The following is a 21,597-nucleotide window of genomic DNA, read 5'->3' as shown; positions in this document are numbered from 1 at the left end:
AAGGCCTCAGTGACATCATCCCCCTGGCTGATTTACTGGAGTTCAGATCAAGTTCATCTTCGCTGTTCTTTATTTAGCACAATATCACGTTGGTTTACACAACTAAGACAGCAGAGCGTCTTTGGCACGATCTTTTTTGAGGTTGCATAAGAAAACACAATGATCTTGGGTTTATAGTATGATATATAGCATTCGCAAAGCACGCTCTGGATGTAGATGCAACAAAATATTCTTAAATCATAGAACAAAAGAGAAACAAACTTACAAATTATACTTAAAATCATACTTGAAACCCAAAAGGGATTATATCAAATACTTAGAACATGAGTGAGACTTCAAAATAGAGCTTTGTTGAGTATGGCGGGGTTAGATGGTTGAACAAAAATACATGAAGACAATGAAGTCAGCATGCCAACAGCATTTTCTCACTCTAAACTCTGAACCCAGATCTGATCAATAACAGTGAGGGGTGAACTGAGACAGGATTGGGACAACTATGGTTGGGTAAGGGAGGACAGGGTCAGTCATACCAGTGTAGGGAAGGATGAGGTTATTCATGGAAAGGTTGGGATGGATGGAGTTGAGGGAGTTTGGTGGGAGGGTATGGGGTCATACAGTATTTTTACAAGTGAAACAAAAGAGCAGTGCAGGGGCGGCTGTGACATACAGTCATGGGTGAATGACTGAAAGTGCAGATTGTTTTAACCATATATGAGGACATATGTGGTTGACTGCAGCTATTACAGGGTGCACAGGCTTCCTCAGGCGAGGCTATAATGCTGGGACAATACGACGGGGGACAATGGGAGTGAAGTATGGTACTACCTAGGGGAGCAGGGGCCTGGGCCGGGGGCAGCAGGGGGAGGATAAGCAGCTAGCAGGTGCCAATTGTCCTCCCCTGGGCTCCGCTGGGCTTTAACAGGGTCATATTCTGGGCCGACTGAACCCTCACCCTCTTCCATCTGAAGGACACAAGATGCTTACAGTGAGCCCTGCTGGCTAGTCAAACAGCTCATCAGTCAGCCAGGTAGACTGTTGGTAGGTCAAACATCAACACAGCAACATAACCAGCAAAGCCAGCCCGTTCGCCAACCCACGCGCACTGCAAAAATATCTACATGAGTCACTTTGTCTCGTATGAAGTCTTTAAATTCTTCTTAAAACAAGATAACTCCTTGTTTTACCTTTTCTTTAGGGACTTTCTAAAAACATGTACACATTTCGAAAAAAAGGCACTATCATAAAAATATTAAATTAAAACTGTATCTTTGAGGTGATTTGTTTGGGGAAGGGATGAATTGCCTATTTTGGCATAATTTTACATTTTGTTTAGAAAACCTAAAGACTCAATACAAGACTAAAAGACTTCAGATATGTTTTTCAGTGCTGCACATTTACCAACCAGCAGAATCATTAGTCAGTTAGTAAGCAAGCGGTCAGTCAGTCAGTCAGTCAGCGAGGCAGTCCAAGCTGCACTGCAGGGGGGGCAGTTTATTAAATTTCTGACCCTCACTCTACAGTGTGCTCTAATAAACTCATGCATACAGTATATGGAGACCAAATAAATGCTGGTCCCCTTTTTAAAGCCCTTCACAAGTGACCTCACCAACAATCTTTTTTTTTTTTGGCTTACAAGGCAAATAAAAACAGCTGCCTCGTGCTTTTTCAAACAAGACACCAACGTGCAGCGCCAGGTCTTATTCCCCCGCGACAGACCTGAACCTCATTTTAATTGGGACTGTGAGATAATCATAAATCACTGCTTGAGAAGAGGTCCTTCAGAAAACTTGAGTGGGTTGATGAGGTCACCGGAGGAGGGCTTTAATTGAAGACACCGGTGAGAAGGCCAATGAGCTCAGAAAATAGCTTGAAAATTGAGCAGCAAATGAGCAGAAAGAAGCTGCGGGCATAAGAAAGACGTCTTGAGGGAGAAGGATCCTTCTAATGCGGATAAGCGCAAATCTATTAGCATCCAAACCAATTAACCTGCTGATGAATCTATCAGAGTTACAGAGTAGACAAACAACAAAAAACCCAGGAGAGCCCTCTGGTTCTTTTGTGATTACTTCCCCCTAATCTAATTAGGAAAAAAAAAGACTCTAAAAGATTCTGGATTCACACACACCTCGATGAATTGCATTATACAACACATTAACATAAATACATGCTTTGATTTTGAACCCAGTAAGAGCGTCTGGTGTAGTTCTACCAATTCAATAAACAAATTACTCAAACTGAGGAGATAGGATCTGTTTTGCATAATGTGCTTTGTGCCCTCCCATACCATAATGCACAAAACACTTAGAGTGAGTCAGTCTACAGTTTGTTTCTGCTCATTGAGTTTCAGGGATGAGACCGGCTTTGCCTACACTGTTAGTGACATGGAATATACGCTCAGTTGCCAGTTCTTTTTTAGGTATACCAGCTAAACCTAGTGCACTCAGTTCTACCTATGCAATGACTGTTTTTCAGTTGTTTCTATAAATGGGACAGAATAATATTAGCAACACCTCTCAGTGTTCATTCAATACAGTTCAACAGCCACAGACTATTAAAATGAGTCAACACCTCTCAGAATGTAAGCAGTAAAACCTTTGTGAAGGTACGATTGGAGGGCTGCTGTATTAGATTGCATTAGTTTTATTATTGTGTTTATACTGGCAGCTAAGTGTAATGTTAACAACTATAAACACATAGGCTATTATTTTTTTGTATTATTCTGCAAGTGCAACAGAATCATCAGACATAACATGCCAAATAGCTGTAACGATAAAGACATGCATGCAGCAAACATTAGCCTTGTAAAGCATCTGCGGCTGCTGATTATTTCCTCAATTAATTGTTTTCTCTATAAAATGTGAAAAAAATAATGAAAAATGCTCATTCTAACATTTCAGAGAACATGGTCATACATTAAAATTGATGGTTTTATCCCAGAGATAGTCGATTTACTCTCTTGTCAAAGACAAACTCTTTTCAAATCAAATTCTTATAATTGGGGAATCAAAGGATGTCTGACTAGAACAATTAATCAATTACCATAATAGCTGCTTAGCAATTTTCCGTCTATCAGCCATACACAAAACACACATAAGAATATACAATTCACAAGCTTTGATAAACATGATCTTGGCAAAATCAAAACTCAAAAATGTCCAGTAGTCAGGACAGAGCTGTCCAAGATCAATAATTATCTCTGGCTTTTGGTATTTTCCCTTCATCACAGAGCTCACACGATTTCCCTTGCAGGCAGTTTATAGTGATATCTGCTATGACAGTCAAGATCTTCAAGTCATCGGTCTAAAACAGCAGTGATAATAACACAGACTGTCATGCGTCTGACAGGGCAGCATCATGCCCTTGTCAGTGTGTCATGCAGCGGGGGTGGTGGGGGGTATCTGTCTTGTTCTGTGGGTCTGCTAAAACCATGCAGGTAGACAACTCCGAGGTGAGGAGGGTGTCTCAAATGGTGAATCCAGTTTAAGGGTGTTTGGTTGGACGGATGTCAAGACGGCGGACCATGCTGCAGATAAAAGGGCTGCACCATGCGACTGTATGATGTGGCATGCCAGACTGTGGTTGTGTGACAAGACCACGAGCTGATCAGGATAATCAGGAGGTGGGTTGGACCAGGTGATCACGATTTAGGACCCTAAATATGAACTTTAAGGGCCAGGCGAGTGTAAAAATCAAGCCAATGAGGATTCCCAGTTGATCTGACATTCATTCATTCACTCAGCCAGTCGTGTATTTGTTCATGCTGTAGGGGGGAGTAATGACAGTACCATGCTGTAACAGGCAGGAAGGGTGGAGGTCTCAGAACACATTCTCTATATCAGCCTCTCACTAAAATGCAACACATGCAGCGACTGAAGTGCTTGATGTCACATCATGTTGCTCCAAAATATCTTTATCTTCCCCATAGCTCAATCACGGAGAATGCTGATTGGCTTGTCCAGGGCATGCAGTCACAGACATGACACAAAAGAATCTGCTCCAACATTAACAGCACACATCTCTGCAATCAGTGTACTGCCAGTGTTAGAAACAGTCCTCAGAAGGACTAAATCAAGTCCAGACCTGAGAGAAAGAACATTTCAGTGTTATATGAATGATCATAAACAGGAGCGCTTGTTTCATAAAGCGATGTTTCTACTTTTAGGTTGTCCATGTGATTCTGTTCTGAGAACATCTCCTAATCGCTGCATCAAGTACACGTTTCAGGAAATTTAAGACATTCTGATTACTAACTGACCTAAGTATGTTTTAACCATAGTTTATGAAGAATGACTAATTGCCAAAGGAACATCATGTAAAGTTGTGTTTGTAACATGTTTTTTGTCACACCAATCATATGCTATTATTATTAATGTGAACATCCAATGCATTACTAAATGGTAAAACTTGCACCTAATAACTTCAGTGCTTCACTGATTTTATAAAAACACGTTAAAGGATTAGTAATCAGGATTTATTGACCCCTAGCAGAGTGGTTGCAAATTGCAACCCTCTCATGTCACTTTCAGTTCTAGTGTGAAGGAGAAAACGTGAAGGCTGAAAAATATAAAAGAAAATATTTAGAGGTGTTCTGGGCTACTGTAGAAACATGGTGGATAGTCATGTCTCTATGGTAATGATAGATTAGTGAAAATTTTATACCCGTTGTTTCTGCATGTGGTTTGTCTTCAGGTCTTTCTAATAGAAAGATGCTGTCACCTAAACATCAATTATTAATTTAACCCAATCCACAATCTTTTCCAAATCCTAAACAAGTAATTTAGGTGCCTCAACCCAACTCAACTAAGTCTATATACAATAAGACAACACAAATCCAATTGTTGCTCTTTAAAACAACTAATTCAGTTTGCTTTTCTTCTTATATGAGTGCAGATGCACCTCAAACGTGACAAGAATATTTTAAAGCAGAACAATGCGTCTGAATAAAGGAGAGGGCCAGCAACTAGACACACTATGGCAGTCTCCGTGAAAGAGGACCTGCAGCGGCTGTAAATATAAAAGGCTCATCTAAGGTAAGAAAATCCAAATGATTCTTATTTGTTGGCGATTATACACTAATTCAAACATAGTTATGCACGTTATGCTCCATTTCTGACATATTCTGTAAATAACTTGATCTGACACACTGGACCCTTTAATGTCAGATAATGGAAGAGCTGCAAAATAATGAAATGGATCTGTGTCCTGAGAAGGAAGAAGAAAGTGTGGTGGATTGCAAAAATATGCTTTAACATTTGAAATGGATATTTTTTTCAAACAAATGGAAGGGAAATTTAATTTAGAGATATCAGCATCAATGCCAGGAAACAGCCAGCCAAGCTGGTATAGATGGCTGATTATTCACAAAGATATACAGATGCATATAGAAATATTGCTTTTGAATGAAGCACTCCTGGGATACTTGTTTTATTTGAATTGATTTTTAGATGTATTTTAAGCCCAGGACTGAAACAGTCTCATCTCTACCTAATTTTGCCCAGCTGGCTCTTGGCTCTGGACAGAGGCTGCAGAGCGATGAAGTCATCACCTATCGCCACACGGTTGGAATACATCTACACCAGGGGAATACACAGAGAGAATAGGACGAAGAACACACAGAGACACGCAGAAAAGGTTAGATATACAGCTCTCACACACACACATTTAAACAATTCATACTGAGCCCACGTTCAGAACAACACGCGCACGCAGACAAAGACAAAACAAGACAAAGGTTAGAGCAGAAATAACAAACACCACACAGAGTTGGAAAAGGAAATTCCCTTTTTCTCCGAGAAACAAGAGGAGGCTTTGAAACATAAACAGTCTCCAGCTGGACAAATCAATACAGTAACAGTATGGGTCTGCTGAGAGGTGACCGTGCACGTGTGTTTGTGTATGTTCTTCAGCTTGAGAGTATTGGCACAAAAAGAGGTCATGCGGTGTGTGTTTGCAACCAAACGCCACCGTGTTCCTGTAAAGAAGTGGATAATTCAAGACCACAGAGGCTGAGAAAATAATGAACTACTGAATTTAAACATCGCGACAAGCAGACCCTTTTTTCTCTCTGTCTAGAATTTGAGTTACCGTGACATTTTAGTTTGTTTTCTGCCTCTAGGCTCTTGTCACATTACAGGAAATATAATTTCCATTTTTGTGATACAAGTAGGAATAAGTATTAAATATAACACTGCATGCGGAAGACAGTTTAACTACTGGAATGTATTCGGTCTTTCCTGTGCCATTTCATGACTTTTAATGAGTTTTACTGAGACTGCTTTTTAGTTCACTTCAAACAATTGGTATGACTTGCTTACTGTGGTAATGAACATTAGTGTGCAATTGGTCTCAGTGATTTTAGTAAAAAGGCTAACAAAGTTAAGACAAGATGAAAGTTTCTGAAGATGCTGCTGCAGACAAACTTTTTGGTTCCACTGCAACAATAACCTGATTTATGATCTCTTTAGGATTTGTGTCTCTCTATACCTGATCTTATACTCTCATCTTGCTTTTCATTCTTCTTTAAATCATTTTCACCTTGACAAAAAGGTTCGCTACAATAACAAATTACAGCGTGAGTGGATCCTACTCACGGATTTGATATCACCAAAACTAAATTTCTCTTGAGAGCAGAGAGCAGAGAGATCAGCAGAGAATCTGCTGCTCACATAGTAACTACAGCAGAGTAACAAATGCAAAAACAGATGATAGCTGTGAAAACCGCTGTGACCTAAGACTACACGCTGCACCTCAGAACCGGGCCAGCAGGTTGCAGAGCATGTGAAAGTAAACAGATTAATGCTGGAGGAGTCTCTTTAAATCCCAGCTAAGAAGCTGTACCTTTTAACAAAGAAAGTTTAATCCACTTTAGAGGAATGGCTGGACTTCTTTACAAGCGTTCCCAGACAACAAGCTGTAAAATTCTTCTCTACTTTCTGCCCCTCCTCCCCCATGTTACCTGACTCTTCTGTGTGCTGGTGGGCTGCAGATGTCTGTAGAAGACCTTCTTCACCACATCAGGAAAGAGGCAGGTTATGACGATGATGATGATGGCGAACCACGCCGAACCACTGGACAGAAGCTGCACAAATACAAAGTACATGTCCTGGGTGTGGAGGAATGGCCTGGAGGGGGTGGAAGAGACACAGTGGTTACATAAAGCAACATAAAAATGGGAAATATCATTTTTATGCATTTTATCAGTGAAAGCATGAAAGCAGAAGTGACAGCAACACTTTGGCTATATTGATATTAGAACTGAATGAGGCAATAAGCTTTAGGCCGGGGGCACCACTGAACTATAGGGGTGGGCAGCCGAGCTCCGCCATCTTCACTTTAAATCCAGGTGTCTCTGGCTGCTTGACTCGTGCTCTTTGAAAGATTTTATTGTTCCACAGAATTTAATAACCTGTGCAGATGTCAGACCACAAATATCAATTACAGTCCAATATTATCAGGATGGCTCCTTCAGTACGAGCCTGTGAGTTGACTGGACTTGGTAAAGTGGTTGGGATTGATCTGATCGATTCAACCCACCCCCAGAAAATCAAATCCAACCTGACCTTTTGTCTCGGTGACTGATCTGCCAAGTGAAAGATTTGGTAAATCTGGTGTAAAACAGCCTGTTTCACCCCAAACCCCAGCAATTAATAAACCTCTCTTATGGCAGATGAATCCTATTCAGCAGTGATTTTGGAGAGGGCAAAAATAATACAATTATTTAAATGTAGTTTTTCTTTTCCATGACATTATTACATTACATTACATTGCATTTAGCAGACACTTTTATCCAAAGCGACTTACAGAGGAGGACATAAGCTGAGAAAGGTGTAAAGGAGCACAGAGTAGTTGTTAGTTTTGTTAGGCAGGGAAGCCTTCTCGAAACAGAAAGATTTTTACAAGTTTTTTAAAGGTCGAAAGGGATGACAGACACTGTAAAACTGATTCTACCTGTTGCATGACCACTGAGTATCTATTTTCTAAAGGCAGCGGCCATTTAAGAGGTGTTATGTTAAGCTGAGACACTAAATTGTGCAGAGAGACGGTCTAACACTACTGCAAACATCATCTTTGAGTGTTAAAGCAGCGTCAACTAGAAACATAGACTTTTGTAAAAACCTGTTCTTACCAGATGATGCCTCCATAGAAGAGAGAGAAGATGAAGTAGAAGGCAATCGAACCCCATGTTACGAAATGGTTCATCCACGTCCAGAAATGTGTCTCTAAAGCAAGCTATCATGACACACACAGGAGGGAGGAGAACAGAAATATAGGTGTAAAACACTGAGACAGGGACACAGAGAGCATCAATAAACCATCTGCCTCTGTGCTGTAAAAAAAAGACCTTGACCCCAAACTGTGACAAATAATCTTCTCCCCTCTTAATGGCCACTGACATCACCCTAATACTTCACAACAAACTGAATTTCATGTATCTCTGTGGACATAAACATGCCACGCAGCTCTCAGCTGATGCACAGAGAAACACATCTTAAAGCTACATTGAGCTATTTTTGACCAGGAGAGGGCGCAAAAACCTCAAAACAAACTTGACAAATAAAAAAATAATATTCCTCACAAAAAGTCAGCTCATCAATTTCCTACAGCAACGATGTTTACAAACAACTGCCTTTTTCAACTGATGGTTTTAAGCCCAACGTTTAATTTCTCTTTATAATTAATTTTCTTCACTGACTCCAGGGTATAAAATCAGTCTTTACCTTGGTTGAGTTATTTTTTGTGCTTTGCAGGCATTCAGTTTTCTGAAATGGCTGCTACAGTACAAACCAAACACTCCCCGCACTAACATTACACAGTCGCCATATAAGAAAAATATCACATATTTACAGCTAAATATAACATAGACATTAAACCCTTACCTTCAATGTAACAGTGATGACCATGACTGTAAAGACCAGCGTTCCAAATGTCCAGTTTCCAAACATCTAAAAAAACAGACATACAACGTTATTGAGACTGTTAACGGTACAATGTAGTGATGACATAACAGAGAAATATTGGCCATGTTTACATGCATGGACTATATACAATATGATCATCATATGGTCGACCTGTTTAAATGCAGCTTATATGCAACCTTGCAGTTTCTTCTTCCTGCTGTCAGAAATAACTAAACATAATGAGATTCCTCTGAGTCAGCGCTATTAGATCGGCTGAAAATGATTCAAATATAAAACATTTTATTTGCATTTCACTGCGATAAATAAAAAAACATTAACACCAGGCACAGCTGCTGTATTTGACGTTTAATGATGATGTTGCTCGGGTAGTATAACTTTATAAACAGTTCGAGTTGAACCATAAACCTTGATGAAAGTTTGGAACCAGGACAGGTGGGATGAGGTGAGTGGTGCTGTGCTTGAGTTATGGAACAGAGAGAAAACTTCTACAAGGCTCCGACCTCAGTTAACAAGTCGACTGGTATTACAGAGTCTATAATGAGGCTTTGCCCTCCGACTGTGCTCCACCACTTGCTATGTGAATTACTCTACTTATAGGTCGAGAGCTGTGGGGGGCTTTGATTTGTTGGCAGCCAATTCAGGACCCTGCTGGAGTCTAAACACGGGAAACCAACAGTGAGAGGACTAAGATGCATCCACTCAGGGGAGCAGACAGCAATTCTGACTCCTTGTTCTTGTTCTAGTTCATCTATAGCTCAGTTTGAACATACTTTTTTTTTTTCATACTTTTAGAAACTCTGTTCTCTATGACCATCTTTGCTAAGTCCTCTTCAACCATCACCATCTTTCACCCCACCAGTGATGACATTTGTAACATCTGAAAAAAACTTGTCCAGATATGTCACAATTAAAGTTACTATTCTATCTTGAAATAAATATTCGCATTTGTCAGCCTATGAGGCAAATCTACAGCATATAACTGCACGAGTTCACATTTGAATCTCATGTGCTGTATCTGTGTGGATTCAATTTCCATTGTTTTAGAAAGAAATAAAGAAATTAAAAATGGAATAAAAACATTTTTCAACAATTACTAAAACTCAATTCAAGCAGGAGACCTGAACACTCAGGAATCAAAACTCATTACAATTTAGCAGAATCATCAGGGGCCAATGAGCCACTGCATGTTTTATAACAGTCGTCGTGTTGTTCAAAAGAGAAACTAAATGTTTCCTGATTCAGCATCGTCCACGATAGCCAACATGTAAATATACCACGGAGCATATGTTTTCTACATCATCATTAGCAAGACGAAAATATGTTGAGGAATCATCCTGATAGTCCTCTCATTAACCCCCCAAGGAGACATGCATTCAACTGTAGAGCAGACTCTTACCAGCTGCCTGTTAGCTCGCAAGATCTGAAGACATGCACAGCGTGAAGGCAGAAGGAAAAAAAGAGTAATCAACAGAAGATAGAAGAAAAAGACAAGCGAGCGACAGGAGTGAGTGCTTTCTGAAACACCAAACTTCAAATGGAGAGAATGACGGCAAAGATATGCAGCAGGAAACAGATTTGGTGAAGGACCAGAGAAGATATGATAAGAAAAGTTAAAACTGCAACAACTGACTCATTAACAAGTGAATGGCATACAAGGTGGCACAGTAATAGAAACAAACTGACTGTATTAAATGGCTATTAAACAAAATGACAGAATGACGAAGTGTTATGAAGGAAGAAGTAAAATTTAGGGGTGGAGAATCTGCAGAAAGACCAGCAGGCAACCAGCCCTATCAGTAACAATATCTCATCATAACACACACACACACACACGCACGCACGCACGCACGCACGCACGCACACACGCACGCATGTTGCCCTGCATTTCTTCTACCATTCATTTCCTAAAGAGACATTTTCCTAATATAGTTTGGAAAATCTTATCGGCAAGCCAATTTCTTTTCTATGGATTTTACTATAGTGTAAACATACAGCAGGTGATATACACACACACACAGCCAACAACACACCTGTCCATTTCCCATAAGTGTGGTGTCTTCTCCCATCAGGATGTAGGATCCAAAGAAGAAGACAAAGGCGTGACAGAAGCCCAACAGAGTCCAGTACAGGAATGTCCGGAAAGACAGCAGAGAGTTCTTGCTGATGTCCCTGTTGGATTTTTTTTCATTTTTTATTTGTTAGTATAAAAACTGCACTTTTATGTTTCACAGTGATGAAGAAGTTCATATTTCGGGGTGAAAATAAATGAATTATGGACCAAAGAGAATGCAGATAACAATAAACGTTTGTTTTATTTTTTAAAAATGGTACATAAAATTCTTATTAGCCTTATTTGCTAAATATGGTTTATATAAAAATGTTAATTTACTATTTGATACATGTATGCAAACTGACCTAAAACTGTTTAAAAAACTGTTAAACAATAATGTGCACCTACAGATTACATGTGAACTCACCTGTACAGGCCAGGTTTATTCTGTAGTACATGAGGATGGACCAGCTGTTCAAACAGACTGTACACCAGGATGGGCAGCGAAGTGAAGCAGATGTTGTACAGTGTCAGATAAACACTGTCATACAGAGTCTGGGATGGACAGAGACAGCATTTCACTTAACACCAAACTATCAGCTCGAACTGATATAAATGTATTGAACTGATTAATTCATATATATAAATCATCTAACCTGATGTAAACCAACCTGACTTAGGACATATTATAGACATATTGCAGGGTAGAGTGTGGCATACCCTCCCTCTATATGTCTAAAAGGTATACAGTCTAATAGCTTATAAATAATTCACAGGGCTGATATCATTTTGCCTAGATCCAAAGTGATATCCTTTATTACAGACTAAAGCTTTTTGTAATAGACTTGATGCTGACAATAGTTTGATAAATCATTTAACATGACTCTGTTGCATTAATATTTGAAGAGTTTAAATGCACAAATTGAGATTCACCATTACAGCAGCTTTTCCAAACATTAAGTAAAAACCAATGATGTTTTGCCTGCTCAGCTTTTTGAAACAACAGTTAAATCAAACTAGGTTTCCAATTGACTTGAGAAACCTTCATTGCATTCTTTAAGAATACGTTCTCTGAAGTGAATGACAGACTGTGAAACATTAAATCCACAATGACATATGAGAAAGTGCAGCGATGGAGAGATAAAGAGACTTACTTGTTGTGAAAACAGACAGAAGAACTGGTATAAAAACTGGGGCGTGATAAAACACACATTCTAGAAAAGACAGAGTGAAGAGAGAAACATTAAAAACTGCAGTGAAAGAAGATGTGCTAACAGCTGATCTGTCAAATTTTATTTATTGCAATTTAGAATTTATTGCATAATTTAATGTGTGACTGGGAGATGCCCCTCCTAAAAAAGAAAAAAACTTCAAAGTGTATCACTGATGAACTCCTGAAGACCTCGTCTGCTCAAGAAATGCATTTAAATTGACCCTTTCTTTTCGCTCTGTCCTGTAACAGCAAACCTCTGTTCCAATGTTCTCCTTTTCTGTCCTGTGCTTGGTTGTCTAAATTTTGAAGATGGTTAAAAGTGTCATAAAGTTGTATATAGTCACATCTCAAGTTGGGTAATGTTAGCAAAACACATGCTTACTAGGTTACAATTCAGTTCAATTCAGTTGATTAGTGCCACTTTAATATTTTAACAATCTTCAGTCTTTGGTTTCCTTTCCACATAGACTAGCCTAGCACAGCACGCTGGGTATCTAAGTGCATGGAAGGAGAAAGCTGACAGAGGCTTGCTAAACTGTTCTTAATTATTAAAGCTACTTATAAAAGGCAGTGCAAGTAAAGTTAAAACAAAAATGTAATCACAGCCAAGGCTTACCTTGTAGAAAAAGTACTGTACAAGCGTTGCTATTCGAATGTAGTAGAAGTGACCGTGGACCAGCAGAAGTTTAGCCAGGAACTTAAACCTGGCAATTGCATAGTCACTGTTTCTCACGGCCTGACGACCCTCCTTCCCCATGATACCTGGAGATACATGAGTGTGCGCGCACACACATATATATATTAGAGGACACACCGCAGAATCTAACTAAATCTTTAAAAGAGACTATAATGTGTGTGTGGTGAGTGTTTACCTATGCCCACGTGAGCTTCCTGTATCATACTGACATCATTGGCTCCATCTCCAATAGCTAGTGTGATGGGTTTCTCTGGAGATGTTTTTAAAAGACGCACCACCTGGACAAACAAAGTGATATTAACATGTGTATTCAAATATGAAAATGCATCACCATAAGCAAACAAAAATAATAACTCAAAACATGTACATATTTTATTAATCAAACAGGAAGGAAAATTACAACACTGAAAAGATGGTGGCACCATCCAAAGGGTTGTTTTAAACGGGAGGGTAATACATTTGTTTGGGTGGTGTGTGTGTATAACGGAGGACTGATTACCTTAGCTTTCTGCAGCGGGGCCATACGGCAGCACAGCACAGCTGAACAGTTTTTACACACTTCCATAAAGAGTTTCTCGTGCTCCCTCAATGCTAAAGACAGACTGGCACCATCCACGACTAACCCGTGCTGTATGACGTGGTCCTCCTTTATCCTGGAGACAAATGGAGAGAGTCATGAGATGAGATAGATGAGGAGAGGACTGAAAAGAGCTGCTGCTACCATGCATTGCCATTTTAAAGCTTACTGTTAGTTCATTCACAGCAGATGTTTTATTTACGGCACACTGAACACATTTTAAAGATTCAGGAGCACCTCTGAGTTCTGACAGTCTCAGGTGGGTTGACAGTCTAGGTTTTATTGATATTTTATTGATAGGAGACAATTATGAAATTTATTTAAATATTTAGGTCCAGCCTTTTCCCATGAGGCTTTATCAAAGTAACTATAAAGCTTTAACCAATCAAGTCAACCTAATCAGATTGTATTCTATCTGTAGGAAAGTGCAGCAGTTTTAGCTCACCTAATTCTCTTTTTGCAGAAACTTATCTTCCAGAAATTGTCCTCTAAAAACTTAATCGTATTCTAATTTATTTTTAAGTAATAAAATGCGACAATTTTACTCTAACGCAGACAGTAACAACAATCCACTAAAAACTCATCATCTAATCGAGTTATGAGGATACAAGGCTTAAGACTAGTCTAAAGTAGACTCACCTCCTAGCCAGTATGCGGAGCTGCTCAGCACACTCATTATCAGAGCGTTGTTGCAGAAGCTCCAGGATGTTCATGGTTCTGTGGAAGTGGCCACAGGACAGGCTGACGCTGACTGCCGTCTCATGTTTGTCTCCCGTTAGCACCCATACTTTGATCCCTGCCAGCCGCAGAGCCTCAATGGTCTCCTGTACTTTGTCCTGGAGTCTGAGGGAGACAAGGGAGAGAAAGGATATGTACTGTATATGCAAAGGTTTCAGTGATTTCTATATCTAACTACATCAGGTCAATTCCCAGGTAAGCAATGAGTGCTGTGGGTGTATAGTGATGAAGCCCTAAAGGCTTGCTAATAAATTATAGCGTCCATAATTCGACAGCTTTTGGCACTACATTTCTTAAAGCTCATTTTATCATGCTGGTAAAGGTAGGTAGTGGTAGTTTTAACAGTCCGCTTTAACAGTAACCCCACCGGCCGTGGCTCTGTGATGCTGCAGTTGCGAGGCTGTTTTGATTCATAACCCACCAGAACATTTCAGAAGCAGAGCGTTTTAACTGCCAGACACTCAGATTTTGTTTTTTTTCTCTTTGGTTTGGCTGGTTGGTTGTTGTTTTTATGATCAGATAGATTCTCTATGCTGTTTCTGTGTCTGTGACTTCATCTGTAAAACCAGCTGCGTATTCTCTGTGGAGCGGAGGGGAGAGCTACTTATGGGACACTTCTGAAACACGCTGTGGCACTTCTGCTGGAATCACACGCATTGAAGAATGAATGCGTGATGCTCAGGCAGCTGCAGTGCTGTAAGAACACTTCACAAGCGTGCCCAGTGGCATTAAGGGGCAACACATGTAACTAAAGGCTCTCACAGTTACCTTGATGTTATCCATGTCTGATGAGAGGAGGAGGGTAAAAACTGAACAGTACTGATTTTACTTATCCAATTTCCGACCACAGTTAAATGTTCTTAAAGAGGTTAATATGCAATGAATATGATTTAATATTCCATGCCTATCAACGTTGACTTAAAACAGAGGAAAGTTTTATATTTTAGTCTTGTCTTCCATTATGGAGGAGATCCTGTGATTGTGACCATGTGTGCCTGAGGAGGAATATTCATTCCAGATACAGAGACCGAGCATCAGAGGGAAAAGAGAGAGACAGAGAAGAGATGAATGGAATGGGAGAAATGAGGGACCTATGCGAAGAGCAGATGGTGAGTTGATGTAAACACATATCAACATCCATTTCCAGAGAGGCTCATTTAGGTGACATCTCTTATCTTTCTGCTGACTCTAAACTGTGTGACATTTCCCCACACACTGCGTTTGTGTCTGTTCCTGGTCACGTGTTTCTTACAGTCTAACCCTTTTTAACTCACATATCTGATGCACATCTTCTGTAACGTAATAATCTTTATTTCTCTAGCTCCCACTGACTCCCATCCTGGTCAGAGAACTGTTTGTAAATTTTCTAGTAACAAAACATTTCACTAGACTAAGAGTCTGTGGCCAAGCTAATGGCTCTGTTCTAATGGCTCTTTAACGCTATTCCTAGGCACAATGCTAACGTATGTGATGTTTTTGCTAATTAGCACTAACATTAAGTATAGCTGAGGCTGATGGAAATGTCATTAGTTTGCAGGTTTGGTCCAGAACCAAAGTACTGGATCATTCTGAACTAATGATGGCTTTAGATGAAAAGTCACTTAAGTCATAAAGATTCATCTTCTGGGGAACATGACAATCAATCAAACGGCTGTCAAGACCTTTCACTAAAAGCACAAAACAATCAACCTGCTGGTGACTTTAATGGAAAAGTCAAGAGATCACAGTAGTAGTCAGCAGGCTAATCCTATGGGGACCATGAATGGCTAAAAATGCATATGAGGATATAGAAAGTCAATCTGGTACCACATTATATACACTGTTGTTAAAACCTAACCATGCAGAGATGTAACATATGTTTTATCCAAACAGTAACTATATGTTATCTAGTCACTGCCAGAGGCAGAACACGATAAAAGAACATGTGTTACATAATTTGATCATAATGTATGTTGAATATTATTGCAGTGGGAAGTTGAAGTGGCTTTAATTACATACACCATCCACTGTCTTTAATTTAATGCCAGTAGCCGTACTTTTGGAAAATTAGCAAAAGAGGGTAAAATGGGTAACTCAGCCAACACTGCATTGTACTGCCTTCTGTATGAAATGTGCTGATATACTGACATATACACGAGGATATGAGGATTGGTTTTCAGGAAGGACAGCTGCAATATATTTAAATTTATTTGTTAATTTATTTATTTGTCTCCATACTTGTCCTCAACCCCTGTCGCTCCCAGCAGCTGCAGGTCTCTCTCGATGTAGCTGAAGGCCTCCTGCAGTCTCTCCTCCCTCTGCTGCAGCGCGGTGCGGGCAGCGTTCAGACGCCTGTCCACATCAATGTACTCCTCCGGGCTGAAGTGGCGACATGCTACCACCAATGTCCGCAAACCTTTCTACAGTGGGAGGAGGAGGGTAGAGAAAAAAAAAGCAGAATTACAATCAGAGTCGGGTTTAGTGCCAGGTAGGTTTTCACATACAAGGAAATTGCTTTGGTGAATTGGTGCATAACAAAAGTTACAAATATTTGGATAAGAGAAGGAAAAGAAGATGAACAGAAGCAGAGAGAGAAAGAGCAGAACAAACAAATTATTAAAGCTCGGCTTTAAATCACAGAACTAGCCTGAGGGGCAGACGACCACAAATCAACCCAATCCAGAGCACTGACTCCTGGGTACTGGCGTCTGATAACATGAAGTGGGGGCTGGATGTGTGCATATTTGTGTGTGTGTGTGTGTGTGTGTGTGTGTGTGTGTACGTGTGTACATGTGGCTGTTGAGGCTAAGAATTTATAGTCTAATGGGAACAGAGACTGACGGAGCCAGAAGTAATCACTAGAACACTGGAAAATGCCAGGTCTACGTACCGCAGTTGTGAACATATGCATCAAGAGGCATGTCAGAGTCAGGTTTAATTATTACATTGAAGAGGAACCTTTCTGTGAAGAGATTCTCTGAAGAGGCATCATGGTATATTAAGTTTAATCAATGTGCCTCGAGGGATAAGCAAGGATGGGTCCTTTGCATGGGGAAAAGATGAACACAGATAGTCTCAACTTAAGACACACCACAAAATAGTGTTGCGCCTGTGCAAAAGTGCAATAATGTATGTGCTGTTGATCAACTGTAGGGAACATATCAGCAGAACTCCTGTGACTCCAGCTAAACACTCCCCACTGAATAGACGTTATAGCAGTTATAGTGCAAGCTTCTGGACAACATAATGAGTCAAGATTTTCAAAAAACAAAAAAATCTCACCAAGGCGAATTCGTCAACGTGCAGTCTCGTCTTTTCTATTTCACCACCAGTAGCAAAAGGCAAGATGGACGACTCTGCACCCTTGGTGAACAGCACTGTGCCTCCTTGATAGTTGAGACAGCAAGAGGACGACATAGAAGACATTTGTATTGTATGTAGATTAACTCAACATACAGTATTTACCCTAACTCTCTCCAACCAATTTAATTGCATTTATTTATTTATCTAGAATGTTCCTTTCTTTTTCTCCAGTCTTCTGTTTGACAATCTGATAAATTTGTCTTTTGTCAAAGTTTTATAGTTCGCTGCTGCAGTCACAATTTGGTCAATAATGCTAAATATACTGCACAGTTCAAGGTGGAGTTACCTGAGGGAGTCTGCAGTATGACGCTCATCCTCCTGCGGTCGGCATCAAACTCTAACACATGGAGCAGTTTATACCTGACAGAGCGAAGAGAAACACTCTCGTTAACTTACTCTGGACTCAGACTGACCACCTACTTTTCACAGGAAGCTCAAATAACCATTCGTTATTTGCCTGAGAAATGCACAGGGTTAGAAGTACCTCTCTGATTTGCCAAATGTTTTGATCTCCATGATATCTCCACTGCTGCAAGTGAAGGCCACTCCAATCCTGAGGAAAACAGACAGCAGCTCAAACTAGAATTATTGACATTTTTTTACCTTTAAAACACTGGGTGAAAATCCAATTTAGAGTTTGGAAAGTTTGAAACGTAACTGGTCTGTTAAAGAATAAGAAATGTAACTTTTAGCTATAGCTCTCCACTCGGGCCATTCAGGGCACTATTTTAATTGGGCAAGCACAATGACGAGTGCAAAGCGGTCACAGACTGTGTAGGCGTTCCAAAGCACACCTGCTATGTTGGTGCAAGTATGTGGAAAGTGCAAAATGTCTGGCTGAGGTAGATAAATGTTTTCACTGTATTTCAAGGGTAAAACATGAAACATAAACAACCACATCCATGTGGATGTGTGGTTGGTAATCATGTAGCAGCTTGGTATCATTTGCATGCGATTTCATAAAAGGTAAACACAGTGGACGGCCGTGCATGATGCCACTGTGCTCTGGAATGGCACTTCTCAAATCAGAGGTTGCGGATTTGTGGGGGATACTTGTCTAGCTGCCTTCAACTGGATTGAATTAAATGTAGGAAAGAAGCTTTTCATACACTATAAAGCAGCTGTGGACCAGAGATACTGTGAGTGAATGACTCATATTCACCACTGAAATCACTGTATCATACCAAGCTAATTAGTCATTTTTTAAACACACGGACATATGTTTTGTGTAATCTAACCAGTGGTGTCACAATTCAGTAAGAAATACAACTATCTTTAGATACACCACCTCTCTGCGGTCAATGCTGGCTTAGAGTTTAGGTTAAAGTTCTGTTTTCAGCTTGAATTATAACATTAACTGAGAGTCATAGTTACGATTGATTACTGAGGTTATGGTGAAAAATGCGTCTCCTTTCGGTTTAAATCAACGCAGATACATCATTTGCAGCTCAAAAGAGCATGGAGGCATTGAGTCATGGACGCAGCGTCTCATGCCTCCATATATTATAATATGATGTCCTGAAAGCGACATTGACCAGGATCACTCACTTCATGCATCATGAATCTTCAAAGTTTTGTGAAGTCTGACAGTCTGACAATTTAGGCAAGTGCTCCACAGACACATGTGTACCAGCCATTGTTTTCTAGTAGAACAGGAGGAGTTTTATGGCTTCAGCGTCTTCAGCTACCCTTTATCAAACCAGTATAGTAGAATCTGGTCATTATATATTAATGTTTTTTTACCTGCTTAAGGGTTTTCTACCGCTCCCTGAGCATTAAATTGTTGCCTACACTACATTTCTGTCACAATGAAATGAACAAGTGAGTAAGTAAGAAAAAGTTCCACTTTGTGTTTGGCCTACAGTCCAACCTCTAAAAGTATTTCAGTGTCCCTTAGCAGCTGACACAGTCAGAACATGCAGTGCAACAAGAAGAATTTAACATCATGTCAACAGCCATAATTTACATAAAAAACCTCAACATGTCAAGAAATGGAATATATTTTATGATCAGTGCTTTTTGGCTAAACAAAAGCCCGAACAGACTCTGAAAATCACAAATAGCTATTAAAATGATTGTTTTCTTGCAATCCTGTGGCCCCCATACAGACTAAATATCACTGAAATCACAATATGGCCAAGTGCAATGTCCAAATCTCAGAAGCTGCCGTTTTCTGCATTATAATAAAGCACTGTAGTACTGCCCTGTGATACAAATCTTGTTTTCCAGAAGTAAAAAAAAAACCAAAACCGTACAGACCCCACTAAATGTCACATCATCTACTGGATTTTTGTTTTAGCGAAAATGAAAGTCGTGAAAGTTATTAAAATCATAATTTCTGCTATCGTGACTCATATGGATCCAATACAGACAAAGTAAAGACACTTCCTGACGCAAGCAATCTGGTGAAACCACAAGCTCTTATGCAAATACTGGATAACCCAACAATGTGCATGAAGATAAGAGCCCTCTTCAATTATAGGTTCCATTCAAATTTCACTTGACCATCACTGCTAATAAAGAGACAGAATCAGGTTCGTAATTCGCCCACATGTGCCACTCCTACAAGATAGTGCAGACACAATCCAGGCTTGAAAATGAACTGTGGGTGAACTCCAGTACAATATACAAGTACCACCAGCAAAAAGAATATAGCTGCAGATAAGTTTCTGTGTTTTCAACTGGTCACAGAGTACGACTGCTTCTAATTATGTGCATTTATCAAAAAAGGTTTATACTGCTTAGCTGATTCTCCAACCTATGCCTAATATTTACAGAAGTGTCTTGAAGGACTTTACCTCTTTGCTGCCTCTACTAAAGCTTTCTCATCTGGTGAAGAGGCGTAGTATTCCATGTGATTGGAGGAGAAACCGTTTGCATGGGAGAATGGATCTCCTCCTCCAACCATGCAGTCTGGCTGGTCGTAGCTGATCTGAACCGTGTGACACAATGACACCGCCTTGAGAAATAACAACTCTTCACCAATCTGGATAGAGAGACAAGAAGGAAGCATGAGAGGAAGACATACCATCAATTCTTATTCTATACAGTCACATGGAATATGATTCACTTTGTTTGCACAATCTCTGGCTGTAGCAGAGGTTCATTTGAGTACAATTATAATTCACATACTGTATGTTTATACATTTTGTGCATGTGATGTTTACAACAATAAACTTGCAGCATTTTATAGTTCTACTCGGTAGTAGCATGAATGCATTTGTCCAATTCTCTATAGCTAATTACATAAATAGCTGGGGGCAAAAAGCCATCCCTGGCATCTGAGGTTAATTTGTTCATATGTTATTGTTGTGCTTGTTTGAAGGCAGCAGTGAGAATAGTGCATGTGTACATTATGTGCCTGCCAAAAGAAAATGAATGTAATGCATGCGTGAGTTACCAGGTGAGGCATAGAACCATCTGGAGAATCGTCAGTCATTCCCTCTGGTACCAGTTTGCCGTTAACTTCCCGGTACTTGGTTCCGTTAATTGAACACTCACGGAAATGCATCTCATTTTCTGTTAGCGTACCCGTCTTATCCGTGAACACGTACTCCACCTAAGAAACAGAAACACACACACATGCACACTTAACTTGAGTATTATGTAGTTGAGTACTAAAGGTGAGGCAGAGTTCAAGTCTCTATTAAAAGAATCCTATTAAGTTCTACATAAGACCTGAGTGTAAAACTCTGTTCAGATGAACAGAAATGTGTTTAGTGTATTTATATGATGTGATGTACAATGCAGGTTGAAAGTTTGGACACACATCCTCATTCAAGTTTTTTCTGTATTATTCTTGTGTTGTCCTGTTAAAAAACAACTAGACTAGTGGAAATCTGCACTCTGGTCTGATGAGTAAAATGTGAATTCTTTGGTTTGAGCAACAATGTCTTTGCAAGACAGAGAGAACGTGAATGGATGGTATCTGCATGTGTGGTTCCCACCGTGAAGCAGGGAGGAAGGGGTGTGATGTGTTGGGGTGTTTTGTAGGTGACACAGCTGTCGAATTATTTAAAATTCAAGTCCAGAATTGCTATCATAGCATTTCGCAGCAACAAG

The 21,597-nt window shown here is 39.9% G+C and overlaps 1 protein-coding gene across 2 annotated transcripts in view; it reads right to left on the bottom strand.

The window, feature by feature from the left end:
- atp11b (ATPase phospholipid transporting 11B) overlaps nt 1–21,597 on the bottom strand; it is a 56,735-nt gene that overhangs the window by 12,676 nt on the left and 22,462 nt on the right. For both annotated transcript variants that reach the window (XM_027289958.1, XM_010736609.3), the window contains exons 13-28: nt 20,936–21,094; nt 20,334–20,521; nt 18,020–18,088; nt 17,822–17,895; nt 17,455–17,558; nt 16,411–16,592; nt 14,095–14,298; nt 13,378–13,531; nt 13,054–13,156; nt 12,798–12,943; nt 12,123–12,182; nt 11,396–11,523; nt 10,949–11,087; nt 8,877–8,942; nt 8,126–8,229; nt 6,956–7,121 (exon numbers count right to left, since the gene is read on the bottom strand). In XM_027289958.1, the coding sequence (XP_027145759.1) occupies nt 6,956–7,121; nt 8,126–8,229; nt 8,877–8,942; nt 10,949–11,087; nt 11,396–11,523; nt 12,123–12,182; nt 12,798–12,943; nt 13,054–13,156; nt 13,378–13,531; nt 14,095–14,298; nt 16,411–16,592; nt 17,455–17,558; nt 17,822–17,895; nt 18,020–18,088; nt 20,334–20,521; nt 20,936–21,094 (2,046 nt within the window). The remainder of the gene's footprint in view (nt 1–6,955; nt 7,122–8,125; nt 8,230–8,876; nt 8,943–10,948; nt 11,088–11,395; nt 11,524–12,122; nt 12,183–12,797; nt 12,944–13,053; nt 13,157–13,377; nt 13,532–14,094; nt 14,299–16,410; nt 16,593–17,454; nt 17,559–17,821; nt 17,896–18,019; nt 18,089–20,333; nt 20,522–20,935; nt 21,095–21,597) is intronic.

This window comes from Larimichthys crocea, chromosome XVII, assembly GCF_000972845.2.
Source record: "Larimichthys crocea isolate SSNF chromosome XVII, L_crocea_2.0, whole genome shotgun sequence".
Lineage (NCBI taxonomy): Eukaryota > Metazoa > Chordata > Actinopteri > Sciaenidae > Larimichthys > Larimichthys crocea.
The sequence above is the reverse complement of the archived record's forward strand: the minus strand, read 5'-3'. Positions and strand labels throughout refer to the sequence as shown.